Here is a 26,847-nt window from a genome sequence, read left to right as displayed (position 1 = left end):
CACATTTAAAATAAACAGCCCAGTAACATGGGACTGAATTCTGTCCTCAGATATGTGCATGCATATCCCATTGACTTTAGTGGGAATTCTATACGCATGAAGTTAATTTCAATTTTTAGACTGTCTAGTAAGTATTGTAATTCACCACTAGCATAACTCCACTAAAGACCCAACATGTTTTTAAAATTGCATATACTACTCTAAAAATACTTCATCTGCCACTAAGATGCAGCAACCTCTAGTGTGAAACATGGCACCTAAGTAGTAGAACCAGAGTAACTTTGGTCGTCATTGGTCATTGTTATGGTGTTCATACATAATTACTTATGGAATTTAAACACCTATTATATGGGTAGTGATGCAACAGATAATCAGTTTGGTTTCACTCCTTACACACTCTGGCTGTTTTGGTGGTATTCATATTCAGGCAAATCTTAAGTGGAATAATAATTGAGTGCCAAATACTTAAAATGGCCTCCGTCAAATGTCAGTGGCTATTTTAAGTACACTTGGTCTGCATCCTGCCACTCTCACCTTGTGCTGAGATCCTGCCTCATTTTATATGCAGGGCTTACATTATTCTGTGCCAATATTACCAAGTATAAGGGGGGTGACGAGACCGAATTGGATAAAATAAGAACTAGCCTTATCATTTCATCACCTTGGAAACTGAAGTGAACCATGTCTGAGATTAGAGAAATGTAATCTCACTCAGATTGCTTTTGGTTCCTGGACCTGGGAGCTAGGCAACAGGAGGGAGGGGTGAAAATTCCTGAACCTTCTGTTACTTCCTTCTCCCTTTCAAATGCTCAGTTCTGCACGTTTTTTTAAATAAACACTGGAAGAAAGTGTGTTTCTGTAGTCCATCATACACCACTCCGTTAACCAGCAAAAGGAGGCTACTGGACAGCAATGCAGGGAAGGGAATCTTTCCTCACAGGAGCTCAGTGATCTATACAGCTAGACCCTGTTGATTGGGGAAGCTCAGGATTGAATTTAGGGACTCTTATTTTCAGTGCTAGAAGTTTATATTTCCCCAGAATAGGGGTCTAGAACAATACTAGGCATTGGATTAGGGCTCTTCCATTTTAGAAATCAGTGTAACTGATTGCTATAACAGAACATGGCACTTGTCAGGGTTTGATAAAAAGTGATTCTGTTTAACCAGGCTTTTAATTAGTTCATTTATCAATTAGTTACTATTATGAAAAACAGAGAGAGGGGGAACTCTGTGTGAATAATGGTGCAGTGTTTTTACTGAGTCATCCAGAGGGGTGACTCAAACATGTTATTGTTTTGTTTTGTATATTAAGTATAATGTTGTGGGATACTATGGTGGTAAATGCAGTGCAAGCGACAGAATAGTCATCACACCGACTACTTGTTGTGTGATAGTACTGAATTTGTTTGTTTCTGCTTTTGTGTGTGTGTGTGTGTGAGAGAGAGAGAGAGAGAGAATGTGTACATGAGAACACACAGATTCAGCAGTGATGTGTTGCCAGTATTTTAACAAGGGATTCCCACAACATTTTTTACCTCTGCCTGTGTCTCTCTTCTTCCCCCACACAACCCAGTGCTTTTCTGGCAACTCTCTACTCCGCTGAGCCACTTGCTGGCTTTTATAATTGACCTCGGATGATCAGTCTCAGCTGGGAGGGAGTTGTATCTGTCACAGGTGAGGCTGGACCTAGCTCACATTAAAGGGCCAGCCAAGTACACTAGCTTTCTCATAACTATAACCAAGGAGAAAAGGCAGCATAACTTGACAAACTTATAATAAGTGCACTTTGCTGAAATATTCTTTGTTCTTGAAAAATATACTGAGTACTCTACATGTTCGGACAGCCTGCGGAAAACTGAAGATCTTGTAGTGGGTGTTCATTTTATACTCACCTTGTAATGTGGTTGGGTTTTTTGGGGCGGGGTGTGTGCTCTGTGGGAGTTGGATGTGTGTGTGTGTGGGGGGGTAACTTACATTTGATGCAATCTGGTGCATTTTAAAAAAATTCAGAAATATTTTATGAGCTCTATGGCTATGTCATCTCTGGCTTGGTAATATCCAGAGAACCGGGGACATTACCCTAACCCTACCATCAGTTAGTGGCAGGATTTTAACAAGGGGCTGCTCTGAAACCACAAGAGTTTACCTCCAACACAACACCAAGATGCTGAAATTAAACAATATGTGTCCAATAAAAACATACTTACCTCTATCTTATAGTTTATTTTTCCAGTCTATACTACATTATGTTGCATGATGAATATACAAAAGATTTTATCACCATGTATTATTCTCTACAGATCCCTTAGCTGAGTCTTAATAAATGTCAAAAATTGCTCCTTTTGTTTTAGCATCCTTGTATCAGCTTAGTGAAAACCTATTACACCACCATTAAGAAAAACATATGCATTAAGGATGGAATTTTGACATGAGTCTGTCACTTAAGCTCATTTGAAAATTTCACCCTAAATAAACTAACTCCATTTATAATGCACATGATCAGAATTATGAGAGAACCAGCAGGTGTTATCATATACATTTGGACTGTGAATGTGTTAAAAAGAGGGGTGGGGGAAGCTTTTCATAGAAGCTGTCATAGTAACACTTATTTCACAAGCTATAATTTGACACATGAACTGAAATTCTTTCTGATCCTTGCAAAGATCATTGAGTGAATGTTTGTGTTTGTGTTTCAGGAGCTGCAGTTTGAGAGACTGACTCGAGAACTTGAGGCTGAACGCCAGATTGTAGCCAGCCAACTGGAGAGATGTAAGCTTGGATCAGAGACTGGAAGCATGAGCAGCATTAGGTACTGTACGAATTGCTCATTTGTCTGACATTGTAATGAATTGCCGTTGATAATAAATTGTATTGATCATCTTCTTGTGACAAATTACACACCAGGGAATGTGAGCTTTTGGTAGACTGTTGAAAATTTATATTAAGTGACCTGGTTTTTTATTTTCATCTGATATGACAAGATGATGAATCTATGGCATGCTTTGGTAGCAGAATTTTCAGCACCAAAACTATAGGGGCATTGAAATGAAGTAATTGCTATAATCAATTGAAGTAATTTTATTTTTTTATTGGATTGGAAATCTGAAGAACTGGGGTGACATCTTGGCCCCACTGAAGTCAATGACTCTTATTTTCTTCAGTAAAGCCAAGATTTTACCTTCAGACTGTGGTGACAGTGTGGTGACTGAGATGTCTACTCCTGATGCTATGAAATCTATATGCTTCAGACAATGATCTTAAGGTTGAAAATCCAGGTCAGTTTTCAGCCAAGACACTTTACTCCACATGCACACGCACACACGTGTAATTACATAAACAGCAGGTCCACCCTGGTTCCAAGCCCCCACCAGCTAGCTGCAACGGGCTGCTCTTCCTGCAAGCAGTGGACAAAGCAGGAGGCTGCCAAACAATGTTAGAAGGGAGCATTGCACAACTTTAAATGAGCATGTTCCCTAATTGATCAGCAACATAACAACAAAACAATGTTAACTGGAACGACTTTAAGTGAGGAGTTACTGTACATTATTTTCTAAGTTTTCCAGACAATCGCCATATGAAAAAAAGAATCCTCTGGTTTCTATGATTGATAGGAGATGGGGGGTTTTAAGTCATGCTTCTTGGTTTTATCAACAGCCCCCAGGTCATTTAAAAATCTCTAAAAGGGACTGTTCAATCTTTTAAGGAGTTTGGGAATGTGATTGTTGATTTGTTTCAGGAAAATGTTAATAGCTGCACCAACTCAAGAGATTTCATCTAAAATGTTTTCAACATTTGTCACTGGCCCCAGATACCTTTTACTTGTCAAAATTTAGAGTTTCTGGGTTTTAGAGTATTTAAAAAAAATATTTGAAATTGCATGGTCCAAAGCAGGCAGCTAATAGGTTAACATCAAATCAAGCTCTTCAGAATTAGCACATTCATATGAAATTAAACAATAATCTTGACCATGGCATTGTATCTGTCTTGTTTTTATTTGGAGCATTTAATAAAAGTCTTTAATTTTCTTAGTTCTAATTTAAAAAAAAATAGAATTCCTTATTTCCAAGTCGAGTCAAACATTAAATGATGTAAGTGTGGGTGAAGTTCACACTTACTGATAATTCATCCATATTTCAGTTTGTCCTTCTAGTTTCAATAGGGGTTTAAACAGAGGCATCAAAATCTGGGTAGGGTGAATTGCTATATTAAATAAAATACAGTGCAATCATACATGCCACAAAATGATAACATTATAGTGTCTGGGCTATCAAGGGGTCATCATCTCTGGAAGGAGGCTTGCTTAAAATACTGCATTTTAATATCTACTATTCGGCAAAGAGAAATGCTTTTCACATCATAATTGCTCTTTCAGTATAATGTGATTTCAATAATTTAGTTTATATGTCACCTTCTTGTTTTGTTCATTCAAACACTAAGAGCAAATTTGTAAAGAAACAGACTGAAAGTGATTCCATTTTGTATGTAATGGTCTTCAAGACTGATGGTCATTATTAATTCAGATGTTAATCGATTTTCCCTTGAATTAGAGGTGAAGATACTACACACTACTGAAATCCCTCAAGGGATTCTTCTCCTGTAGATTTACTGTTAATGCAATGACTTCTACAGCTATAATGATGCTCTGGGCAGTTAGCAGGTTTTCAAAACAAAGTAATGAAAATTAATTTCAAAGTGTCTCAAATTTTCAATACCGAAATCATTTGAAGTAAATTCTTGGGCGTGGTGAATAAATGATAATTGCTATAAGGAAGCTGATTGATTATTGATTTGGGTTGGGATAGGATTAATGCTTTTATAAAAGTATCTACAATTAACATTGGATAAGCTCACATTAACATGTACTTTTTTTTTTTGGTGATACTATTTTAAACAATATCTTTAGGGCATTCATAGTTTTGGCATTGACTGACAGGGGAAAACTAAGGTGGTAAGGAAAAGGTGGTAAGGACAATTTCAAGGAGCTGATTGAAGTCCTGAGCTACATGAACTGTTTCCACTGCATGAATATTTTACATGTGGAATAACAGGAGAGTTTCCTGCTTACAAATAATTTCATTTTCATTTTGTTACTATTGTGATTAGGTTATGACAAATTCTATTTTTAGTCCAGGAAAATGTAAAATATATGGACCCAGAATAATCCCCTTAGACTCATGTGCATTTTTGCCTTGCTATCACCGAGCATGAAAGGAGGGCTCAGCTGCCTCCAAGACACCAACCCTGTTTTTGAATACAGACAACGTGGCAGCTTCTTTATGGGACTGAGGTTTATGCTGAGGAGACTGGATGGGACAGTGGAAGGAGCAGGCAGGTCAGCGTGGGACCCAGGGAAAGATTTGTGATGCCAAGGCCACCCAGAGAAGGGGGGCAAGTGGGGCAATTTGCTTCGGGCCCCAGAGGGGCCCCCATGAGAATATAGCATTCCATAGTATTGCAACTTTTTTTTATGGAAGGGGGCCCCAAAATTGCTTTGCCCCAGGCCCCCTGAATTCTCTGGGCGGCCCTGTATGATGCAAGTTACCCCCTCTCCAGTGCAACAAGGAATACTTGGTAAAGCTCATACAGCCCAATGTCTGTATTATATTTTCTACAGAGTCCTTTCCTGAGCGTCACTTTCCCCATCTGTATATTGGGGACAATTTCCTTTATGAAGCACTCTGAGATCTGTAGGTGAAAATTGTTATAGAAGTACTGACTTTTATTATTTTATGTTAGTAAAAGGAAACGGTCCTTAGCACAATATGCTTCTCTATATATCATAGCAGTAAGCAGGAGGCATGGCGTGGACTGCTGGGCAACTGGGCATTTACCAGAGAGTCAGCCTCCTAGAATGCCACAGTAAGGAGAGTCCAGATGAACCCGTCATAGTCATCAACAAAATCATCTTTGATGGGTTCACTAGCACTCCAACAATTCCCTACTGAGCCCCCCTGCACCTTCTCTGCTCAGTTCTTCATAGAAGGCAATGTAGTAACCATCCCTCTCCACCACCACTGTTCACAGCACTTGGACCTTTTCCCTGCAAGACCTGGTCCCTTTCCTGCTGTCCACAAATAAGCCTGGCTCTCTAGCACTCTGTCTGGCTAAAAAATGTAAATTGCTAGTGGGAGGGAGAGGACAGAGCCATGCTGTGTATGTAGCAGGTGCTGCGAGGTGGAGTGCAGGAGGAAGTGCAGAAGGAGCAGACACTGCGGATTGCAGGACCCACAAACATACACTCACGCAGACCCACACAAACACATCCATTACTAGAGTGAAGTATAAAAGGAGAATACAAAGATGAGGAGGGTGAAGGTGGGTAGGAGCCCTGTACTTGGGAATAAACGGGAGTAAAAGGGGAGCAAAGGAGGTACAGAGATGGATAGCAGATACAGGAGGTAACAACAAGAGTAGGAGTGAAAGCAGGGGTCAAAAGCTTGCAAGGAAGGAGGGTGGGACACTGGAAATGGAAGGGGTAGAATCAATATAATTCTGAAATCTTCCCCCCCCCCCATGTTTGGAATTCCCACATTCACAAAAGTCTGAGAAGGGAAGGGAGATCACCCTGTACAGATAATAGTGAAACAAAGAAAACTGTAGAAACAAAGAAAACGTCAAGTTAGTAATTAAAAAAATTGCCATAAATCTGCTGTGTGGGTTAATTTCAGCATCATCTTCTTTATCTGGTATGTTCTCAATTTTTTCTATAGCCAATTGAGTTAAAAGTCTATATGCACCCCACTTCCCCAGCAATAATGTTCCTCATGATCAAATATCTGTGAGATAGAAAAGCAGTAGAGAACTGCACCTATTATGGTATTGTGTGTTTAAGTAAACTCCTTGACACTTTTGCAATGCGGTATCATTTGTTCTACAGTGTTTTCAAAATGTACTTGAGGGATAAAGGTAGGATCACAGTAGAGGTGGTAATGCAGTTCCCAGGTGGATGAATTATGAGGCCTCGAATGGAGCACAATGAAATCTTGAGAGAGAGTGAGTGCATTGTACGCTTCTTTTTTATAGTATTTAAGGTATTCTAAATATATGAAACAAGTCTTTTTGAAACTGTCACTTGCTTCTAAAATCATACTTAAACAAGTGTAAAAAGAGCTAAAATCCATTTTGCTGTTGACCCTTTTCTGAAAGCCAGGGTTTTGACGAAGCTGAATAACTCTTTTAAATGAAATAATTTAGTTAACACTGAATCCTTCTAGTTAAACAGTTCATTAAAAAAATCTAATTTTAATCTCCAAAGATAAAACATTCTTTATCTTTAAAGAGTATCTGGCAGAAATGAGTCAAAATCAGAAATTACAAATTTTGCTGATGTTTATGTGCCTGCATCTTGAAACTTAAGACATCTTAAAAACTCACTTTTTAAAATTAGTTTTGTTTACAAAAAAAAGAAGTGAGTACATACAGATTTCTGCAATGATGTCACCATTTTCTGAAGTCAGTTTAGTCCATTATTCAGCAGATCTTTCTGATCATGAAGAAATAATCAAACTGGACTGATTGTAATCAGCATATTTTAATACTGTGAACATTTTCATTATTTTTTACACTTTGAAATAATTATCTCAAAAGATTTAAAGGGCTTTTTGTTTTGTTTCTTTTTAATCTTGTCTGTTCCTTGGGGATTGAGCACCCAACACCAAGACATACCAGCAGCTGAGTGTATGCCTACATTTGAATTTTTATCATGGTCTTTAAAAAACACTGGAGAAGGGCAAACTTAGTACCTTGCTTTTATAGGGGAACATGACATTCTCATCAGAAAACTATGTAAGGTAGATGCAAAACTGGTGAAACCTGTACTCAGAGTAGTTATCGATAGTTCGCTGTCAAACTAGGAGGACATGTCTAGTGGAGTCCCACAGGGGTCTGTCCTGTTATTATTCAGTATTTTCATTAATTACTCGGTCAGTGGAGTGTAAACTATGTTTTAAAAAATAGTGGATGACACCAAGCTGAGAGGGGTTACTAGCACTTTGGAGGACAGGATTAGAATTCAAAACAACCTTGACAAATTGGAGAATTGGTCTGAAATCAACAAGTTGAAAATCAATAAAGATAAGTGCAAAGCACTTGGAAAGGAAGAAAATCAAATGCACAACTACAAAATAGGCTATAACTGGCTAAGCAGTAATTCTGCAGAAAAGGATCTGGGAGGTTATAGTAGATCACAACTTGAATGTGAGTCAATAATGTGATGCAGTTGCAAAACAAGTTTATATCGTTTTAGGGTGTGTTAAAGGAAATGTTGATGTCAGATATGAGATAATTGTCCTGCTCTACTCGGCACTGGTGAGGCCTCAGCTGGAGTACTGTCTGGTTTTGGGCACCATGCTTACAGATGGGGGGCAAATTGGAGAGAGTCCAGAGGACAGCAACAACAACAAAAAATGGTTTAGAAAACATATATGAGGAAAGGCTTAAAAAAAAAAACTAGACATAAAAAGAAAAAGACTGAGTAAGAAGAAAAGACTGAGTGGGGGGACCTGGCAACAGACTCCAAGTATGTTAAGTGCTGTTACAAAGAGGATGGCGATCAATTGTTCTCCCACTCCACTGAAAGTAGAACAAGAATTAATGAGCTTAATCTGCAACAAGGGACATTGAGGATAGATATCAGACAGAAAAAATCTAACTATAAAGATCGTTAAACACTGGAATAATTTTCCAAGGGAGGGATGATCTAGGTGTACTTGGTCCTGCCTCAGCACAGGAGACTGGGCTAGATGAGATCTCAATGTCCCTTCTAGCCCTATATTTTATGATTCCATTATTAACACACATGAATGTACACTATTGTAAATTCGAATATAGACACTAACACAAATATTTGCTCCAGGGCATAAATGTTTTTGCTAATTTTATAGAACTCTGTCGCCTAGGGTTAAACACAACCAACAATGTTTGTGTCCTGTACACCCTAGAATTAATAATCAAATTAGTTAACATGTTAAAATATTACTATCAATTGAGGTGTGGACATAGCCTATCAGAGCATACTTTTTTTTAGAAATAATTGAATTATTCAATCTCTGCACAAACTGTTGATACAGGAGTTGATATCTCCAGTGATGATCTGTTCAGTGTGTTATCAGGACTAACTCAGTCAGTACCCCGGACATAGCATTTGTCACTTTTAGAACCTGACTTGTCAGTGACCTTCCTGGCTACCTGCTCTGTGTCAGGGCTTTAGCAGCTGCTGTGTCTGTCAGTCATAACCTAAACAGGAAGCCAGTCACAGTGTGAGTTGTCTCAGCAAACCTATTCTTCTTACCTTACATGTATTATCTTGCCTTGATATGACATCTTAACACAACAATCTGCATCTGGGATATCTGACAAACAAGATGATAATGAACAAAGATTCCCCAACCCCGTGAACATAATTTCAAATTGTATTTATTGATGAGGTATGCAATTCATTTAGACCCAAATGGACATCACCTCATAGTGATTTCAGTGTTTCTTCTTATAAATATTATAAGCATGTGTTCTTGAAACTGCAGATTTAGGAAACAATGTACAGGCTAAAGAAATGTCATTTCTATCCTCATTTTTGTATCTTGCTCTCATTTTGAGTGTAATTCACACATTTGTGCCTTGGCAGGTTGAAAGTTATGCCTACAGCTCAACTGTGAAGCACCATGTGGTTATGATTTGGATCAATACATGCATGCAAAAATCAATTACAGGCATGGACAAACAGCTCTTTATCTGTACAGTATTCTGATCCTGTGTTCTTTGCTGAGCTTGGTTTGTTTTCTCTAGATGCAGTTTTATACCCATACTATGAGTAAGCTGTTCAACTGAAAAACTAAAATGTAAATATTAAGACAACTCTTAGGACTAAACTCTGTCCTTGGATGTATGTTTAGCTTCAGTTGCCTTAAGTGAGAGCTGCATAGCCACCTGAGGATGTCATTTGAATGGAAGGGTGAATGCCTTTCTTCCTAAGCTTATTGCACAAATCATCCTAAGCAAAAGCTCTACTTATTTTTCTTTATCTTGAGTTTTCTATAGCTATTTCCTGAGTATTGTAACATTATTACAAGTAATTTTTTTAAATCATTGCATAGATAAAGTAAATTTTTATGGAAAAAAAAATGTATAGAAAATGAGAAATATGTTGCTGTTTGGGGCTTAAAGAGGCCAGAAGTATTTATATTTGTACATGAATCAGGGTTTCTGCATTTCACAGTAGCATATGTATCATCTGATTTTAGTGGCTTCTGTGGAAATAATTTCTGTTAAGCATATACTGTAGTGTATAGTATCCTAGCCCATGTCTACAGTTCATATCTGCCTCTTTTGGAGATGCATAGGTAGTGCAATTTGTTTACTGGGAAAAATGTTGAGATAATTGTGCAGCAAATCAAATTTTGATAGCTAAATCCTTAAGGTCCGTGATTTCTGGAAAAATAATCAAGTATAGGTGCAATACATTGTAACCTATGTAGTGAGCAGTGATTTTGTGTGTGCATTGCTTACAGTTAAAAAAAAAACATAAAAATTTGCCACTTGAGAAGGAAACTTTCTGGACAACAAATGTGGATAACCAATCTAATTTATATCAGAATTGCACAAGCACATGCTAAAGGCTTGCTACTGATTTTTAAACATATATTTAGGTACTAGCAATGTGCATAAATGAATTACAATATTTTAATGTTATATTTTCAACAAAAAATAGTTTTTTTTTTTTTTCAACCAGTATTAGATTCTGAATATGCTAAATGGCAAGATAAAATATCTTGAAAAATTCTTTAAAATTAAACCTTGATAAGAAATGTAGACAAACCTAAAATATGATATGCTGACAGCAATCTTTGAATCTAATACAAAAATATTCTTAGCTTTAGATAGTGGTTGTTTTTTTTTTTTTAATTTACAATAGGCATAGAATACCAAGAATATGCTCTCCATTTTTTTCTCTGGGGACTTTTAATACGAGACTATAACAACAACAACAAAACCAAGAGAGAAGTATCTTTAGGAATAATTTCAGGAAAAAAATGATGGGCTGCATAAGGGGCAATCTCTAAACTGTAAATGGTGTATTGCTTTTAGATAGCATTGGGGAATAAAATCTAGAAACATCTATAATTTTTATGACAATCCTTTTACAAACAGAGAAATAAAATACTTACTGTCACAGTAGGGTGTTCCATGTAGCTAAATCAGTTTCTATGTAAATCAATGGCTTTACTTTTGCTTTTTATCAGATGACCTGGTTATTTTTTGTTTTTGTTTTTACTCTCAGCTTCATATGAGTTTACTCTGCCCTTAAAATAAATATTTTTTCCCCTGTTTTTGGTGTCTGCATTTAAGTAGTTATCCTAAAGTTCAAATAAGAAAATGTGTGCATAGGAACAAAAAAGAGTCAGTTTAGGGACCTAGGAACAGTCCTATTGGATCAGACCAGTGGTCCATCTAACCCAATATCTTGTTTCTGACAGTGATCAGTATTAGATGCTTTGGAGAAAGGTGCAAAATACACCTGCAGCTGGTACTTAAGAAGAAACTTTCTCTATAGGCAGGTTATTCTATAACTCCAGTGGTTAGAAACTGGCTTATGCCCTGAAGCATTACAGTTTATACCCTTTCAAAAATCTTCTAAATGTTGATCCTAGTTATAGAAGTTCTTATTATTACAATGAATATCTAATTCTTTTTTTTTTAAATCCTGTCCTGCCAAATTCTTCACCTCAGTGTTGTCTTAAGGCAGTGGGTCTCAAACTTTTTTACTGGCAACCCCTTTCACATCGCAAGCCTCTGAGTGTGACCCCCCCCCAATAAATTAAACACACTTTTAAATATATTTAACACCATTCTAAATGCTGGAGGCAAAGCGGGATTTGGGGTGGAGGCTTACAATCCGTGACCCCCCATGTAATGACCTTGTGACCCCCTGAGGGGTCCTGACCCCCAGTTTGAGAACCCCTGTCTTAAGGCAATATATTGACTGCCACTGAATGTCGTGGAAGGATTGCCATTTAAGTGTCCCCACTGCATTTGGATTGTGAGGGAAGGGAAAAGGGGGTCTTCAGTGAGTGGAGTCAATGAGGGAACAGGAAGTGGCTAGATGAGGTGAAGCATTGACCCACCCTGTGCATTGGGTAGATAGGAGGTATTTATGCACTGCATTCCTGAAGGAACTCTCTCTCATCCATCCTGGATCAGCCGCAGGCAATCAAGCTAGTTGCTGGTACCTCCTTGTGGCTCCAGGCTCCTGAAGTCTGGTACAGAGGGGAGACAACCCGTCCGCCTCCTTTTTTGTTAAATGAATAAAGTTGCAGCTTAATTAAACCATGACCCTTGTATCTTGTCTATCTTCCTATGTAGCTGGAACAATACATTCCACAGGCTAAATGTGTGCTTGTGTGGGGGGGGGGGGGGATCCTGTTATCACTTTTAAATTTACTCCCTGTCAGTTAAACCACCTATTGAATGGTCTGTTTTTGTTAGGGTGACCAGACAGCAAGTGTGAAAAATCAGGACGGGGGGGGGGGGGGGGTAATAGGAGCCTGTATAAGAAAAAGACCCAAAAATCAGGACTGTCCCTATAAAATCAGGACATCTGGTCACTCTAGTTTTTGTGGTCAATTGTGCATGCACATGCACACAAATGTGGGAATCAATAGGAGCTGTAGATTCTAGGGCAGAATTTGACCCAAAGTGGCTAAGGCATAATTTTAGTGACATTATATTGCAAGTCATTATGATCACATGATAACATAATTTGTGTTTTAAGATTTTGATCAAGACCCTCACATTTAGAAAATAATAAAACTTTCAAGTGAAATTTTTATGCAGAGGAAGAAAAATTAGTTCTTGGATTACTCTACATTTAAATTGCATTTGAATCTTATCAAGCAGACACATTATCAATTAGACATATATGGTCCCTCACCAAAGGCTCTTAAACAAAGTAAGCTGTCATGGGATGAGAGGGAAGGTTCTCTCATGGATTGGTAACTGGTTAAAAGATAGGAAACAAAGGGTAGGAATAAATGGTCCATTTTCAGAATGGAGAGAGGTAAATAGTGGTGTCCCCCAGGGATCTGTACTGGGCGCAGTCCTATTTAACATATTCATAAACGATCTGGAAAAAGGGGTAAACAGTGAGATGGCAAAATTTGCAGATGATACAAAATTACTCAAGATAGTTAAATCCCAGGCAGACTGCGAAGAGCTACAAAAGGATCTCACAAAACTGGGTGACTGGGCAACAAGATGGCAGATGAAATTTAATGTTGATAAATTCAAAGTAATGCACATTGGAAAACATAATCCTAACTATACATATACAATGATGGGGTCTAAATTAGCTGTTACTACTCAAGGAAGAGATCTTGGAGTCATTGTCGATAGTTCTCTGAAATCATCCACTCAATGTGCAGCGGCAGTCAAAAAAGCAAACAGAATGTTGGGAATCATCAAGAAAGGGATAGATAATAAGACAGAAAATATCATGTTGCTTCTATATAAATCCATGATACGCCCACACCTTGAACACTGCGTGCAGATATGGTTTCCCCATATCAAAAAAAGATATATTGGAATTGGAAATGGTTCAGAAAAGGGCAACAAAAATGATTAGGAGTATAGAACGGCTTCCGTATGAGGAGATATTAATAAGACGGGGACTTTTCAGCTTGGAAAAGAGGTGACTAAGGGGGGATATGATAGAGGTCTATAAAATCATGAGTAGTATAAAGAAAGTAAATAAGGAATTGTTATTTACTCCTTCTCATAATACAAGAGAAAGGGGCCACCAAATGAAATTAATCGGTAGCAGGTTTAAAACAAACACAAAGTATTTTTTCACACAACGCACTGTCAACCTCTGGAACTCCTTGTCAGAGGGTGTTGTGAAGGCCAAGACTATAATGGGGTTCAAAAGGGAGCTAGATAGATTCATGGAAGATAGGTCCATCAATGCCTATTAGCCAGGATGGGCAGGAATGGTGTCCCTAGCCTCTGTTTGCCAGAAGTTGGGATTGGGTGACAGGGAATGAATCACTTGATGATAACCTGTCTGTTCATTCCCTTTGGGGCACCTGCCACTGGCCACTGTCAAAGGACAGGATACTGGGCTTGATGGACCTTTGGTCTGACCCAGTATGGCCATTCTTATGTTCAGACTCATTCAGTTCTGCTTATTACAGACATTGCTTTACATTGGTGACTACTTGCTATTGCTCAAGGTAGTGCAGCAGATAACTAAATTCTCTCGTACTTAAAATGTTGCTAACTTGAATGTCAATACTGCACCATTAGTTTTTATAACTAGTATAATTTCTTCACTGAACAATGGTCTCTTGCTTTTCATCTCAGCATGAACTGATAGCACAATGTTGAAACTTCTTTCATACAGGTGATGGTAGCAGTGTAGAGTTTAAAAAGCTTGTAGACTGGTGTTTCAGCAGCAGCCACAGGAGGTTTTGACTAATTTGTTGACAGCAATGCTACAGTGCACAAGCCCACAGGCTAGCCCTCGCTGAAATGTCTGTTTACTCAGTAGTTCAAGAGCTGAATAAGCTAAAAGTATGTCACACGTTGTTGCTGAAGATTTTCTTCTTTCTTGAGTGTTTGTAGCTCAGAAAGAGATGATTGAATTCATTGATCTTAGTTCGAATTAGGGGGTTAGTGTAAACCTGGCCTAAGGCAGTTCTCACCTGAGATATTCCTCACCTGTGCTAAATAGTTTACTCTGTTGTGGAGAGAAGTTATTATGCACCGTATTACATAAATGCTTAACAAATGTGTGAGATAAGGTGGGTGAGTTAATATCTTTTATAGGAACAACTTCTGTTGGTGGAAGGGACAAGTTTCAAGCCACACACAGCTCTTTTGAAGCTCAAAAGTTTCTCTCTTTCATCAACAGAAATTGGTCCAGTAAAATATACTACCTCACCCCCCTTGTCTCGCTAATATCCTGGGCGCAACATGACTACAGCACAGCAAATAACAAATGTAGCACAGTTAGTAGCCTTATTCATGAGTGATTTACCCCATGAATAAGCTCATAAAATAGTAATTGACTGAAAACAGAAATATATTTCATCATCTTTTTTTAAATTTGCTGGTCCATAACTGAGAGAATCACAAGCTTATAAACCGAATTTCGAGATGAAAAAGTGTGGAGCCAGCACAAATAGTGAAATTCACAGCAATTCATGAAAAAAAACATAAAGGTCTTTATTCTCAGTTGCACTGAGTTTTTACCCTACAGACTGTTTTAAATTATGTACAGGTGTCCCAAGGACCTCTGTGCCAGCCAAAGATCAGGCAGGACTATATAGTCTGTCCCACCAACTCCCTGCTCCATGCCCCCTTCACAAGAAGTGGTGAGAGTTGCTGGCAAATGCAGGAATCCTTGACTTTCCCTTTCGGGGCAGCTTTCAGCCTGCTTTTTTTCTGTGCTAAGCAGGCAGAGTCAGGGCAAAGAATCTGATCAAAATATTTTCTGCCTTATATTCAAATCATACCAGCCACAGGTCCGATGAATTTTAATTCAGTGCATAACCCAACCTTCCAGCATTGTTTTGAAAACATTTTGAGGGGCCAGAAGGAAATTGCATACTCTACTCCTGTTTATGTTCATCCATGTTGCTCATTCTCTACTCTAGCTCTGAAAATGTTGTCGTTAGAACACTGTTTAAACAATTTTTTTTTCTAGCAGCATGCTAATTTAATTTTCCTGGCCAATATGTTATACTAAAAACTGAGGATGGGCCATGTAAGACATCACTTTATAAAGAAGTTCACCTCTATAGATTAACCAGGAAAAATCTGTTATCAGTGTCTAAGGGTAGTTCTGTGTAACACAGGTCCAGCTCTTGTATAGGCCAATGTCATGCATTACTTGGGTTTTGATGAAGTACAGGATCCTGTTAGAACATACTTTTGGTGCCAGGTTAAAATGCAGAGCAAGTAGGATAAGCTTTAACAAAGAGCCCACTCTATTGCTGTATAACCATGCAATTTTTCAACAATTTAGAGGGCATGATCTTATCAGATTGGTGCAGGACAGCACTGGAAAGAGAGTGCGCTAGCAGAAAACATTAGAACTGGTCAAAAATGGGGAAAATATACATGAAAAAGTTGTGCTTTTTCATTGATTTTTTTTTAATATAACTATCACTAGAAAATATGCCACAATTAAAACATAAAGTATAGTGTTGTGCTTTTCTTTTTAAAAAGAAGAGACTTTAGTGGGAAGGCTTTGATGGTCAACTCTGCGAAATACTTCACTCTGGGTAATCTTGGGGGAGGAATCAGTGGAACAGAATTTTACAGCCGCCGTGCATCAGAATATCCCTGGTTTAATTAAACAATTTACAGTGAATTTGGTCAGATACAGCTACTAAGTTAGTTCTAAGTTTACAGGACCTACTTAGGAAAAAAACTTGAGACTTATTGTTTATTGGTAGAACTATATTCTACACTTGGCTTTTATTGGCATAGGTAGGTCTGTATATATAAAATAAAAAAATAAATATTTTATAAAATATAAAAAATCACAGCCTAACTGACATAGCTATTCTGGCACCGTATGGATGAGGCTTTAGGAAAATGAGGATATATTTCAGAAGTAGGGAGAGACTGGTTTTATGGGTAAATTATTGGCGGGAAGGTGTATGCATCATTATGAGATTTCACTGTATTATCCAAAAAAGACAATTGTTTGATGTTTCTCATGAATATTTTTGGCTAAATACTTCACTTATTCCCTATGAAACTCCGTTAACTTCAGTGGTTTGGACAAAGTTTAAATCAGTTCATTTTACATACATGCTTGTATTATGAAATAGGTCAGTTTCATTGCTTCAAACTGTGAAATGGAGAAACTGAGTCTCAGGTCATGCCCTCACTGGAGATTTTGCACTGATGCAGTTGCATCAGCTCAAATCCTTAGTGTAGACATGCTACAATGCTGTAAAAATTAGCTCACCTCTGATTCCAACTGGGGTAGAATTCATTGGGAAAAGCAGTTTGTAAATTGGTGTAGCTATATTGATGCAAAAATCCCCAATGCAGATGAGAGGTGGTGATTTAACTATGTATAAACCAAACATTATTCTCCTCTTCTGCTCCCCCTCTGCTTCCCTCTTCACTCAAGAAAATGACTTAATCTTTCCAAATATGTAAACTGGAGATAATACATATTAATCAAGCTACTTCTAGGTGCAGGGATCTTAAACCCTCTATTTTTAGATTATGCTTATGGTCAGTTTCATTGTCCCCGTTTGACAGCTGGGATAACTCAGATAAAGAGACCAAGGGATTTGCCTGGGGGACACAAGAGTCTACTACATCAGTTCTCAGCCTTTTTTGATCTGTGACACAAAACCTGGTGCAAGAATTATCTCACAATCAACCATGTCCCACAGCTGCATGCAGCTGAGGTGAGAAACTATTGGATGTTTTATGGGTATTGGGTTTATGGCTAATGGTGGATCCTGGGTTGTGGTGTTAATGAGGTAGCATGGCTGCTGGCTGAAGGGCTGATTTTGGAGTGTGGGGGCAAGACGTCTCTTGGTACTGAAGAAGTGTCTTCATTCTCCATTCTTCCCCACCCACTCACATAGCATGCAGCTCTGGGACAATGCCACTTCAAGAGGGTATGGAGCTCTAAGTTTTGCTTCAGTTCTCAGTGCTTTTGAAAATCAGGCCTTTTATTTACATGCCCCTAACGGTGAAGGCTCTGCTCTGAACTTTTTGTATCCTTGCATGTTTGTGCTAATATTTGCTTGACTTTTCAGCTAAGATAGAGTGCAGTATTGGGATAGTATTGCAGGGCAGTGCAGTCAGTGTCCTAATAAGTCTTTTCCATCTCGGTGCTGCTATAAATTGACTCATGAGAAAAATCAATCAGCATGGGATTCAATGCTGGCTGCTTTTTGAGAGTCAGAACAAAGTAATAATAAAGCTATTATGGAGCTTCAGACCTCAACAGACAGCTTTAAAATAATTTAAAGATAGATTTAAGGAGATTTCCAAGAAAAAGGGAGGTTTGGGGAAAATGTGAAGTTAATATATGATTATCTAGCCAAAGTGAAAGATAAGTTGTAGTTAACAAGAGAGCAGATGAAATTCAGGTTAATACAGCCATTACTTGAGTAAACTTATTATAGAGAAGGCTGGAGAATTTAGGCTCAGGTTTAACACAAACACACAGAGTTAATTTCTGAAGCTATATAGTTTTAGAGAAAGATTTTTTTTTTCTGCAGGTTGAAAAGACTTTTTGTATTTGTATGCCGACAAAAAAGTTTTGTCTTCAAGTGTTTGATATACTTTTAAAAGATAAAAAAGCCTCAGAAAGCTGAGTGAGCATAATAGCTTGCTAAGAAAGGCACAAGAGATACATTTAGGTTGGTTTTTTATTATTGGAAAATACAAGAAAGAAAAGGTTATACCTGTGATAAAGAAAAATAACAAAGTAAATAATTCTAAGATTTATATTTTTCAGACCTAGTATATGGTTTATATTGAGATGAAACAATAGTTATACTAAATACCAATGTTTTAATTGACTCCCATTTTTTTTCTAATATAGTAAACTCATGGTAAAGGGAAGGGGATGGCCATGAACTTCTTAAAAGATAACAAACATGTTTTATCTTTTCTTTTTCTCCAGAGTGGATCAGGTTTTTTTGTCTTTTGACATTGCACTCGATCAGTTTATTAACCTATAAAAACTCAATTAAATGTTCTTAATGAAATAAACATACATTTTAGAATCCCTATAGAATTTATCAAGAAAGTAAAAATGAAAATCTGTGAACCCATTAATAATCCATTTTGATTAAACATTTCTTATAATACTTACTTTGGAAAATATTTTAATAAGATTAAAGATGTGGTTTTTTTTGAAACCCTGCTGAAAGATAATTATTACTATGTCAGGTCTACACTACTAATGTTATAATTATGGCTCTGTCTGTGCTTGTAGCTTAAAGTCTTAGTACTTAAGGAATTGGCAAAAAATCACTCTGGGCTGAAACTTGGTGTGCAAACATGAAAATGAATTAATATACTTTAAATGATTATTTCATAAACTTTAAATTTACAATTTTTTTTTTTTTTTTTACTTTTTTCCACTCATATCACTCCGAACTATGATTACTTTTATCGTCTTTGTGTGGCACTTTCTGACACTTCAGTGAGGAAACAAGTTACATATTGTTGCTCTTTGGCCGTGGGGTGGCCAGTTTCCACAGACTTTGAGCAGGTTGGTTTCTGTTGTTGGAGGAAAATTGATGTCACAGAATCAGGTCTGGTCTGATGTGGGGTTTTTTGCAATATGTACAAGTTTGTATATGCATTTTGTACATAGGTCTTGTTACTCTGACACCAAGATACACTCTGTCACACACACGCAGCTCTGGAAATCCAGTTCAGCTGCCCTAAGCAACAGTCTTCATTGCTCTCACCTCAAGTCTCAAACTCTCCCACCTCCCGAAGAGCCTTCTCCTCCAGTCAGGAGATAACAGAGCAGCAACAGATTCACCCTTACTAGATTCATCACATTGGCCTGCTACTGCAATTAAGATATCAAAGATCTTTATTTTAAAATCAAATTGCTGTGTAGGAAACAACTGAGGATGAGCTGAGAAGCAGACATAGGCATATCTCTGTGTGACCGGGCGGTCCTAGTGGGGAGCCAGCTGTGGTCACTCAATTAGGGTGAACTGCAGAAATGGGGCATACAATCTCCAAAAAGCTGGTGGATATTCCAACACTTAGATTCACCAAACCAGCACAAAACAGCTTCTTTATTACCTTACTGGTTACTCAGAAATCCAAACAATACAGTTCCCTTAAAGTGATCCCACCTCAGGCCCCCATCCAGGTACCCACATCAAATATGATGAAAATTTCTGTAAATCTTATTTCATCATATAAAAGAAAAGGTTCTACCAATCCCAAAGGATTGGACCCTCTCCAGTTATTGAATATTTTAGATCTTACCCAAATACACGCTACAGCCAATTATTATTAACTAAACTAAAATTTATTAAAAAACAAAAGAGAGAGAGTATGGTTAAAAGATCAATATACAGACAGACATGAGTTCAATTCATTGAGGTTCAGATTCATTGCAGAGATGGTGAGCTTTGTAGTTGCAAAGAGTTCTTTCAGAAATACTTCATAGGTTATAGTTCAGTGTCCAAAACTCATATTCAGAGCATACCAGCATAACTGGGACCTCAGTCTTGCGACTCAAACTTCCCCTGATGAAGCCTCGGCAGATGTGAGATAACAGAATCAGGACCCAAGGATTTTTTTATCCAATTTCATGTCCTTTTTGACGGTTGGAGTTCAAAAGGTAATTAGGATGACTTTGAAGGAGGTCCATCACCAGTACTTAGCTATAGAATTAACACAAGACAATTTGCTTGTTCCTCCACCATTCATAGATTATTTGCTATACATTTCAAAGAGAGATGAATACAGAGATATCCTGTGTTTACAAATCATTTAAATGATAGGCTGTTCTTTTGACCTCTGAATTATCAGAATACATCATAGACAGGGACTGTTGATTACATTGTCGACCCTACTCATACATATGTAAATACACAAATGTTATCCCTCCACATGTCTTTTGAGGGTTATTTATTTTGGAGGATGTTTAACCCTTTCTGGCCATGCATCACATCTGCAGAGCGGTTTCCATGAGGTTTGTTCTAATCTTAAAATCTTAGGATCTCACTGAGTGCTGTGATGCTCTCAGCAGTGATGCTCTTAACAGCTGCTTAACTCTGTCAGCAGTCCTCCCATATTTCCTATGCTGAAACTCCAGAAGTTTAACAACACAGCGACACTTACTGCTACCTCACCATCTAAAATCACCAAACTGAAGTCCATGTAAAAGCTCAATTTATTCCACCAACAGTTTCTCTTTAGCCTTCTCTGACGTGGTAGTCCTGCAAATATAACTGGTAAAAATGTTTTTATTTGGTAGTGTAAGCATCACAATGCACACCCCACGCTTGAGAATGTTACGCTGACTTGTGACAAACCCTGAAGGATTTTGGATCTATAAACCACAAATGACACTAATAAAAAGTAAAACTCATGAAATGTCCAGTGCATTCTGTGAGATTAGATGCAGTGTGACTCTATGACCTTTGAAAAGCTCTCATTTGTTGTGAAATAACAGAGCCGTGGAAGTTAAGTACACCTTACTGACCACAGCCATTAATAATTTGGCACCATTCTGTTATTTTCCTGTCCTGGTGACTCAGATATCACAACAGTTTGGCCTTGGTGTTGGAGAACTGAAGAATCAGGGTCATAGTGGAGACTGAAGATTGACTTGTGTGGTACAAAAAAAAAGCTTGTCCTTCAAACCATTTTCCAGGTCACTCACTTCTGCAAAATTTGTTCATTTTTGCAAGACCAGTAATTTCCCCGATAAATAATCCAGCTGCTTTCTCAGTGTTCAGGGCAGTCTCATTCATCTGGGCAGACAGTCCTCCACATTCTCTCTTGGTACTGTGGCAATAGCCACTGTATAAATCACTGAAATAGTCTGTTTTAAGAACAGTGAATGGGGATACATGGCAAACTAAATTCAGTAGGCAGACAAAAAGGCTTTTGCCAGATCATGGTGTTATGAACTGTTGGGTTTGGAGCGTATGCTGAACAATTTTGATGGAACTTGTCCAGTAAAGCTGCGGGGTTGTACCTCACTATTTGTACTTAGGGTCCTTGACCAAAAAACCCACATTTCTTTGACATTGTAGTATGTGATAATTCGTATACTGGGCCAATTCTGCAAGGAGGTGAAGGACTTCAACAAAATCAATAGAAATTGAGCTCTTCCAGAGGATCAGACTCGTATTCAGTGTAATTGAATTGTGTCAAGAAATCCATGTGGCAGTATTTTTAAAGGAAGCAGTGGTGACATCTCTGTTAAGAGACATTTTTCAACCAACATGTACTGGGGAAATTATAGGTCTCTAGCCTGACATTGCTATTCAATGTCTTGGAAAAAGTACTAGTGACATTTCAGTAATAGTAATTTCTAAGGTCAGAGTTAGAGAACTCCAGCTCTGAGACCATCATGGTCAATCCTGAATAATGAGGTAGTCTTGTTGTTGGTTTTGTTTTTATATATTTTTATATGTGCATTATGCAGTACAATTAATTATTGCATCCTACTGAGTCATCTTGAAAATAATATTTTTATACCAGCAGTGTATTTATACTGATTTAGATTATATTGAGTAGAATGATCTGTCATCAATATTAGATGAATTCTCATTGATCATAAGAACATAAGAACAGCCGTAATGGGTCAGACCAGAGGTTCATCTAGCCCAGTATCCTGTCCTCTGACAGTGACCAATGCCAGGGCCCACAGAGGGAATGAATAGAACAGGTAATCATCAAGTGATCCATTGCCTATTGCCCATTCCCAGCTTCTAGAAAACAGAGGCCAGGGACACTGTCCCTGCCCATCCTGGCTAATAGCCATTGACGGACCTTCCCTCCATGAATTATCTAGTTCTTTTTTTAATCTTGTTATAGTCTTGGTCTTCACAACTTGCTCTGGCAAAGAGTTCCATGGGTTGACTGTGCGTTGTATGAAGAAAATACTTCCTTTTGTTTGTTTTAAACCTGCTACCTATTAATTTCATTTGGTGACCCCTAGTTCTTGTGTTATGAGAAGGAGTAAATAACACTTCCTTCTTTACTTTCTCCACACCAGTCATGATTTTATATTTGATCATCAGCCACTTGTTTTGATGTGATACTTTTTATTATCCATATGTGCCTTTGGAGAATAGATACGGAGAATTTTGAGTGCTATGGCTGCAGTTATTATTGCTATTCAGAAGAAACTGAGCTATATGTTTCTCAATCCATACGGTGTACTGAAGAGCTAAAGGGTGTAATAAGAAAGTGTTGCTGAAATTTATAACTTGATGATTTCTAGCAAAACAGGTTTGTTCAGGTAGGAAGGATGGAAAGTGTGTTGCCATAGGCACCCTAGTTTGGATGGTAAGGTGCTTTGATGGATGATGTGGTATGCTGCCAAGGTATGTTGAGGTTTGGCATAGTCAAGTCAGGATTTTACCAACTTAAGAATGTTATCTTTTTGAAAAGGACTTAAGAAAACCTTTGAGCCCGCAGCTCATAAGAAAGCCAATATCACAATTATTGTCAATTATGGATAAAAAGATTCTGTCTACATGTGTCTTACATTCTACCTTTTGACTTTATATGTGCTGCCACTGCATTGGCTTTCTGCCAGCACAAAGATAATATACAAGAAATATGGCTTTTAAACTCCTTTATGAACTTAGCCCTTATTGCCACCATGAGCTTCTGACACTCAAGAATAAAATACCTATAAATCTGGAGACATTGAGTTTAGGTCCCCAAGTGTAGAGAAACAGAAGCAGTATACCTTTTATATTTACATCTGTCACAGGCATTTCAAATTTTTTACCATTGAACCTAAGTGCCACAGATAAGATTTTCATAAGTGGTCTGATTTTGAAATCTTTTTATTTAGGATTTTATTTTGAAAATACCCCCCTAAAATACCATTGACAGACAGGCTTTATAGAAATACAGTGGCAACAAATGTAGCATCAAATTAAGTTAAAAATAGTGCTATAATCAGAATTCTGTTCACAGGTGGCTGGAGTCATGTTAGTTAAGAAACATTTTCACTTTTAGGCTGCTTATTTTGCTCATGGTTCTGAAAAACATTTAAATGATTTAGCTTTAGAGAGATGGGTTTTCAGTAAAAAAACCACAAGTGAATATTTAGACTTTGATTGTGCTTTTAATTAGAATTATTTTTTAATAGGGACATTCAGATTTTTTTTTTAATTTTATACAACAGAGTGGGAATGCATTATACAGGCTTTAAGTAGGAATATCAGTAGAATTAGAATAGCTTATTATATGTGGCAGGCTTTCCATAGGACTCCATGAATTTCCAGGTTTAAATCTGAGTGGGAGCAGCATCACCTCGTACTCCATGTTTTTTTTCCTCTTAAAGGGCCTGATCCAGACCCCTTTGAAGCACACAGGCTTTACACCAGGCCTGCAGTGATGGAAGCCAAAGGCAGCATGGCTTCTGAGCTAGCTATACTCCCAGAAGGAAAAGAAGCCAAGAACAACAAAAAAAGATAGGCTCTCCATATGGGTATCCTGAGATCTGTGGCATTTGAGGGCTTCACACCCAGGCCCTGGCCTCTTGCCCCTTCCAGGAAAATGCAGTAAGAATGTAATGATTTAATAATAAGATGGTTTAGAGTTTTTGTTTCCCTCTTGCAAGGAGGCAGGGGTGGGATTTTTGCATTCCGACACAAAATGAATTACACATAGCAAGGGATATAAAAGGCAATAAGAAAAAGTTCTATAAATACATTAGGAGCAAGAGAAAGACAAAGGAAAGTGTGGGTCCTCTACCTAGAAAGGGAAGAGAGCTAATAAAGGATGATACCAAAAATGCTGAAATGTTTTATGCCTATTTTGCTTCCATCTTCACTAAAAAGGTTAATTGTGACCAGATCCTCAACACAATTAATATTGACAAGGGGAAAGGAACACAAGCCAGAATGGGGGGAGGCGGGGGGACAGATTAAAGGATATTTTGAAAAGTTAAATATATTCAATTTGACAAAACCAAATAAAATTCATCGTAGGTACTTAAAGAATTTAAGCAATCTTGGAACCATTAGCATAGTTTATGTTAAACTTATGAAGAATGGGTGAAGTCCCAGAGGACTGGAGCTGCAAACATAGTACTTGTCTTTAAAAAGGGGAACAAAGAGAACCAAGGAATTATTAGACAGGCAGCCTAACTTTGATACCTGGAAGGGTATTGGAGGAAATTATTAAGCAATCAATTTGTAAGCACCTAGAGGATAATAGAGTGATAAGTAAGAGCCAGCATGGATTTGTCAAGAACAAATCATGCCAAACCAACCTGTAATTTTCCTTTGACAGCATTACTGTCCTAGTGGAGGGGGTGAAGCTGTAGACGTGGTATACCTTGATTTTAGTAAGTCTTTTGACACAAGTGCACATGACATTCTCATAAGCAAACTAGGGAAATGTGGTCTAGATGTGATGAATGCACAACTGATTGAAATACTTCACTCCAGTGGTTCCCAAACTTGTTCCGCCGCTCGTGCAGGGAAAGCCCCAGCGGGCTGGGCCAGTTTGTGTACCTGCCACGTCTGCAGCTTCGGCCGATTGTGGCTCCCACTGGCCGTGGTTAGCTGCTCCAGGCCAATGGGAGCTGCTGGAAGTGGCGTGGGCCGAGGGACGTAATGGCCGCCACTTCCAGCAGCTCCAGTTGGCCTGGATCAGTGAACCGCGGCCACTGAGAGCCACGATCGGCCGAACCTGCGGATGCGGCAGGTAAACAAACTGGCCCGGCCCACCAGGGGCTTTCCCTGCACAAGCGGCGGAACAAGTTTCGGAACCACTGCCTTACTCAGAGTAGTAATCAGTGGTTTGCTGTTAAACTTGGAGGACGTATCTAGTGGGGTCCCACAGAAGTCTGTCCTGGGTCAGGTACTAATCAATATCTTCATGAATGACTTGGACAATGTGAGAGAATGTGCTTCTAAAATTAGTGGCTGACACCAGCTGGGAAGGGTCACAAGCACTTCAAAGGACAGGATTAGAATTCAAAGTGACCTTGAGAAATCGGAGAACTGGTCTGAAATGAACAAGATGAAAGTCAATAAAGAAAAGTGCAAATTACTATTCTGGGCGGGGAGGGGGGAATCAAGTACACAACTACAAAAAGTAGAATGACTGGTTTGGCAGTCATAAATTGATGAAATTGCAAAAAATGGCTAATACCCTTCTGGGTTGTATTAACAGGAGTGTTTTGTGTAAACATGAGGACATAATTGTTTTGCTCTACTTGGCGCAGGTGAGGCCTCACTTGGAGTGTTGTGTGCAGGTTTAGGTGCCAATCTTCAGGAAAGTTGTGGAAAATCTGGAGAGACTCTAGAGGAGAGCAACAAAACTGCTAAAAAAAAGTGTAGACGATCTGACCTATGAGGCATGGTTAAAAAAATTGGGCATGTTTAGTCTTGAGGAAAGAAGACTGAGGGGGTCCTGATAACAGTCTTCAACTATGTTAAAGCCATGGTTAGTTGTTCTCCATGTCCACTAAAGGTAAAACAAGAAGTAATGGGCTTAATCTGCAGGAAGGGAGATTTTGGTCAGATACTATGAAAAACTTTCCAACTACAGTAAAAGTTTTTTTTATCTGGCATGTTGGGGAAATGGGGGTGCCAGTTAACTAAGAGGGATGGAGTTTGGGTCCAGGAGGGGGCTCGGGGCTGGGGCGCAGTAGGAAATGCTGGGTGCGGGCTCTGAGAGGGACGTTGGGTGTGGGAGGGGGCTCGGGGCATGGGAGGAGTTTCGGGGGGCTGGATCTGGGGGGCGCTCACCTTGGATGGCTCCCCACAAGCAGCGATCTGTCTCGGCTGCTCCTAGGCAGAGGTGCGGCTAGGTGACTCTGCACACTGCTCCTGCCCCACCCCGAGTGCTGCTCCCGCAGCTCCCATTGGCCAGGAACAATTTTTCCTAAAATACTTAATTAGCTGTAGAAAAACAACAAATGAATATGCACAGATACATGTTCATATCATTGTAATTTATGTAGGATTTTTTTTTTGCAGGCTCAATAATAAAAATAATGTTCAGTTGTCTCTATTCTTTACTGGACCTAAACAGAATAGAAACACAAATAAGGTGCTTTGCATGTCCTTGTCTTTTTTTTCTTGTTTCTTTTGCTTTTTTTGGTTGCTTTTTTAAGACTTGATAACTAC

At 38.4% G+C, this 26,847-nt stretch overlaps 1 protein-coding gene across 6 annotated transcripts in view; it reads left to right on the top strand.

Moving 5' to 3' along the window:
* Positions 1–26,847, top strand: part of CTNND2 (catenin delta 2) — a 1,171,885-nt gene that overhangs the window by 485,806 nt on the left and 659,232 nt on the right. For all 6 annotated transcript variants that reach the window (XM_008164383.4, XM_008164381.4, XM_065584231.1 and 3 more), the window contains one exon: positions 2,698–2,810. In XM_008164383.4, the coding sequence (XP_008162605.2) occupies positions 2,698–2,810 (113 nt within the window). The remainder of the gene's footprint in view (positions 1–2,697; positions 2,811–26,847) is intronic.

Source organism: Chrysemys picta, chromosome 2, assembly GCF_011386835.1.
Source record: "Chrysemys picta bellii isolate R12L10 chromosome 2, ASM1138683v2, whole genome shotgun sequence".
Classification (NCBI taxonomy): Eukaryota; Metazoa; Chordata; order Testudines; family Emydidae; genus Chrysemys; species Chrysemys picta.
Note: the sequence above shows the minus strand (reverse complement) of the source record. Positions and strands in the feature narration are given on the sequence as shown.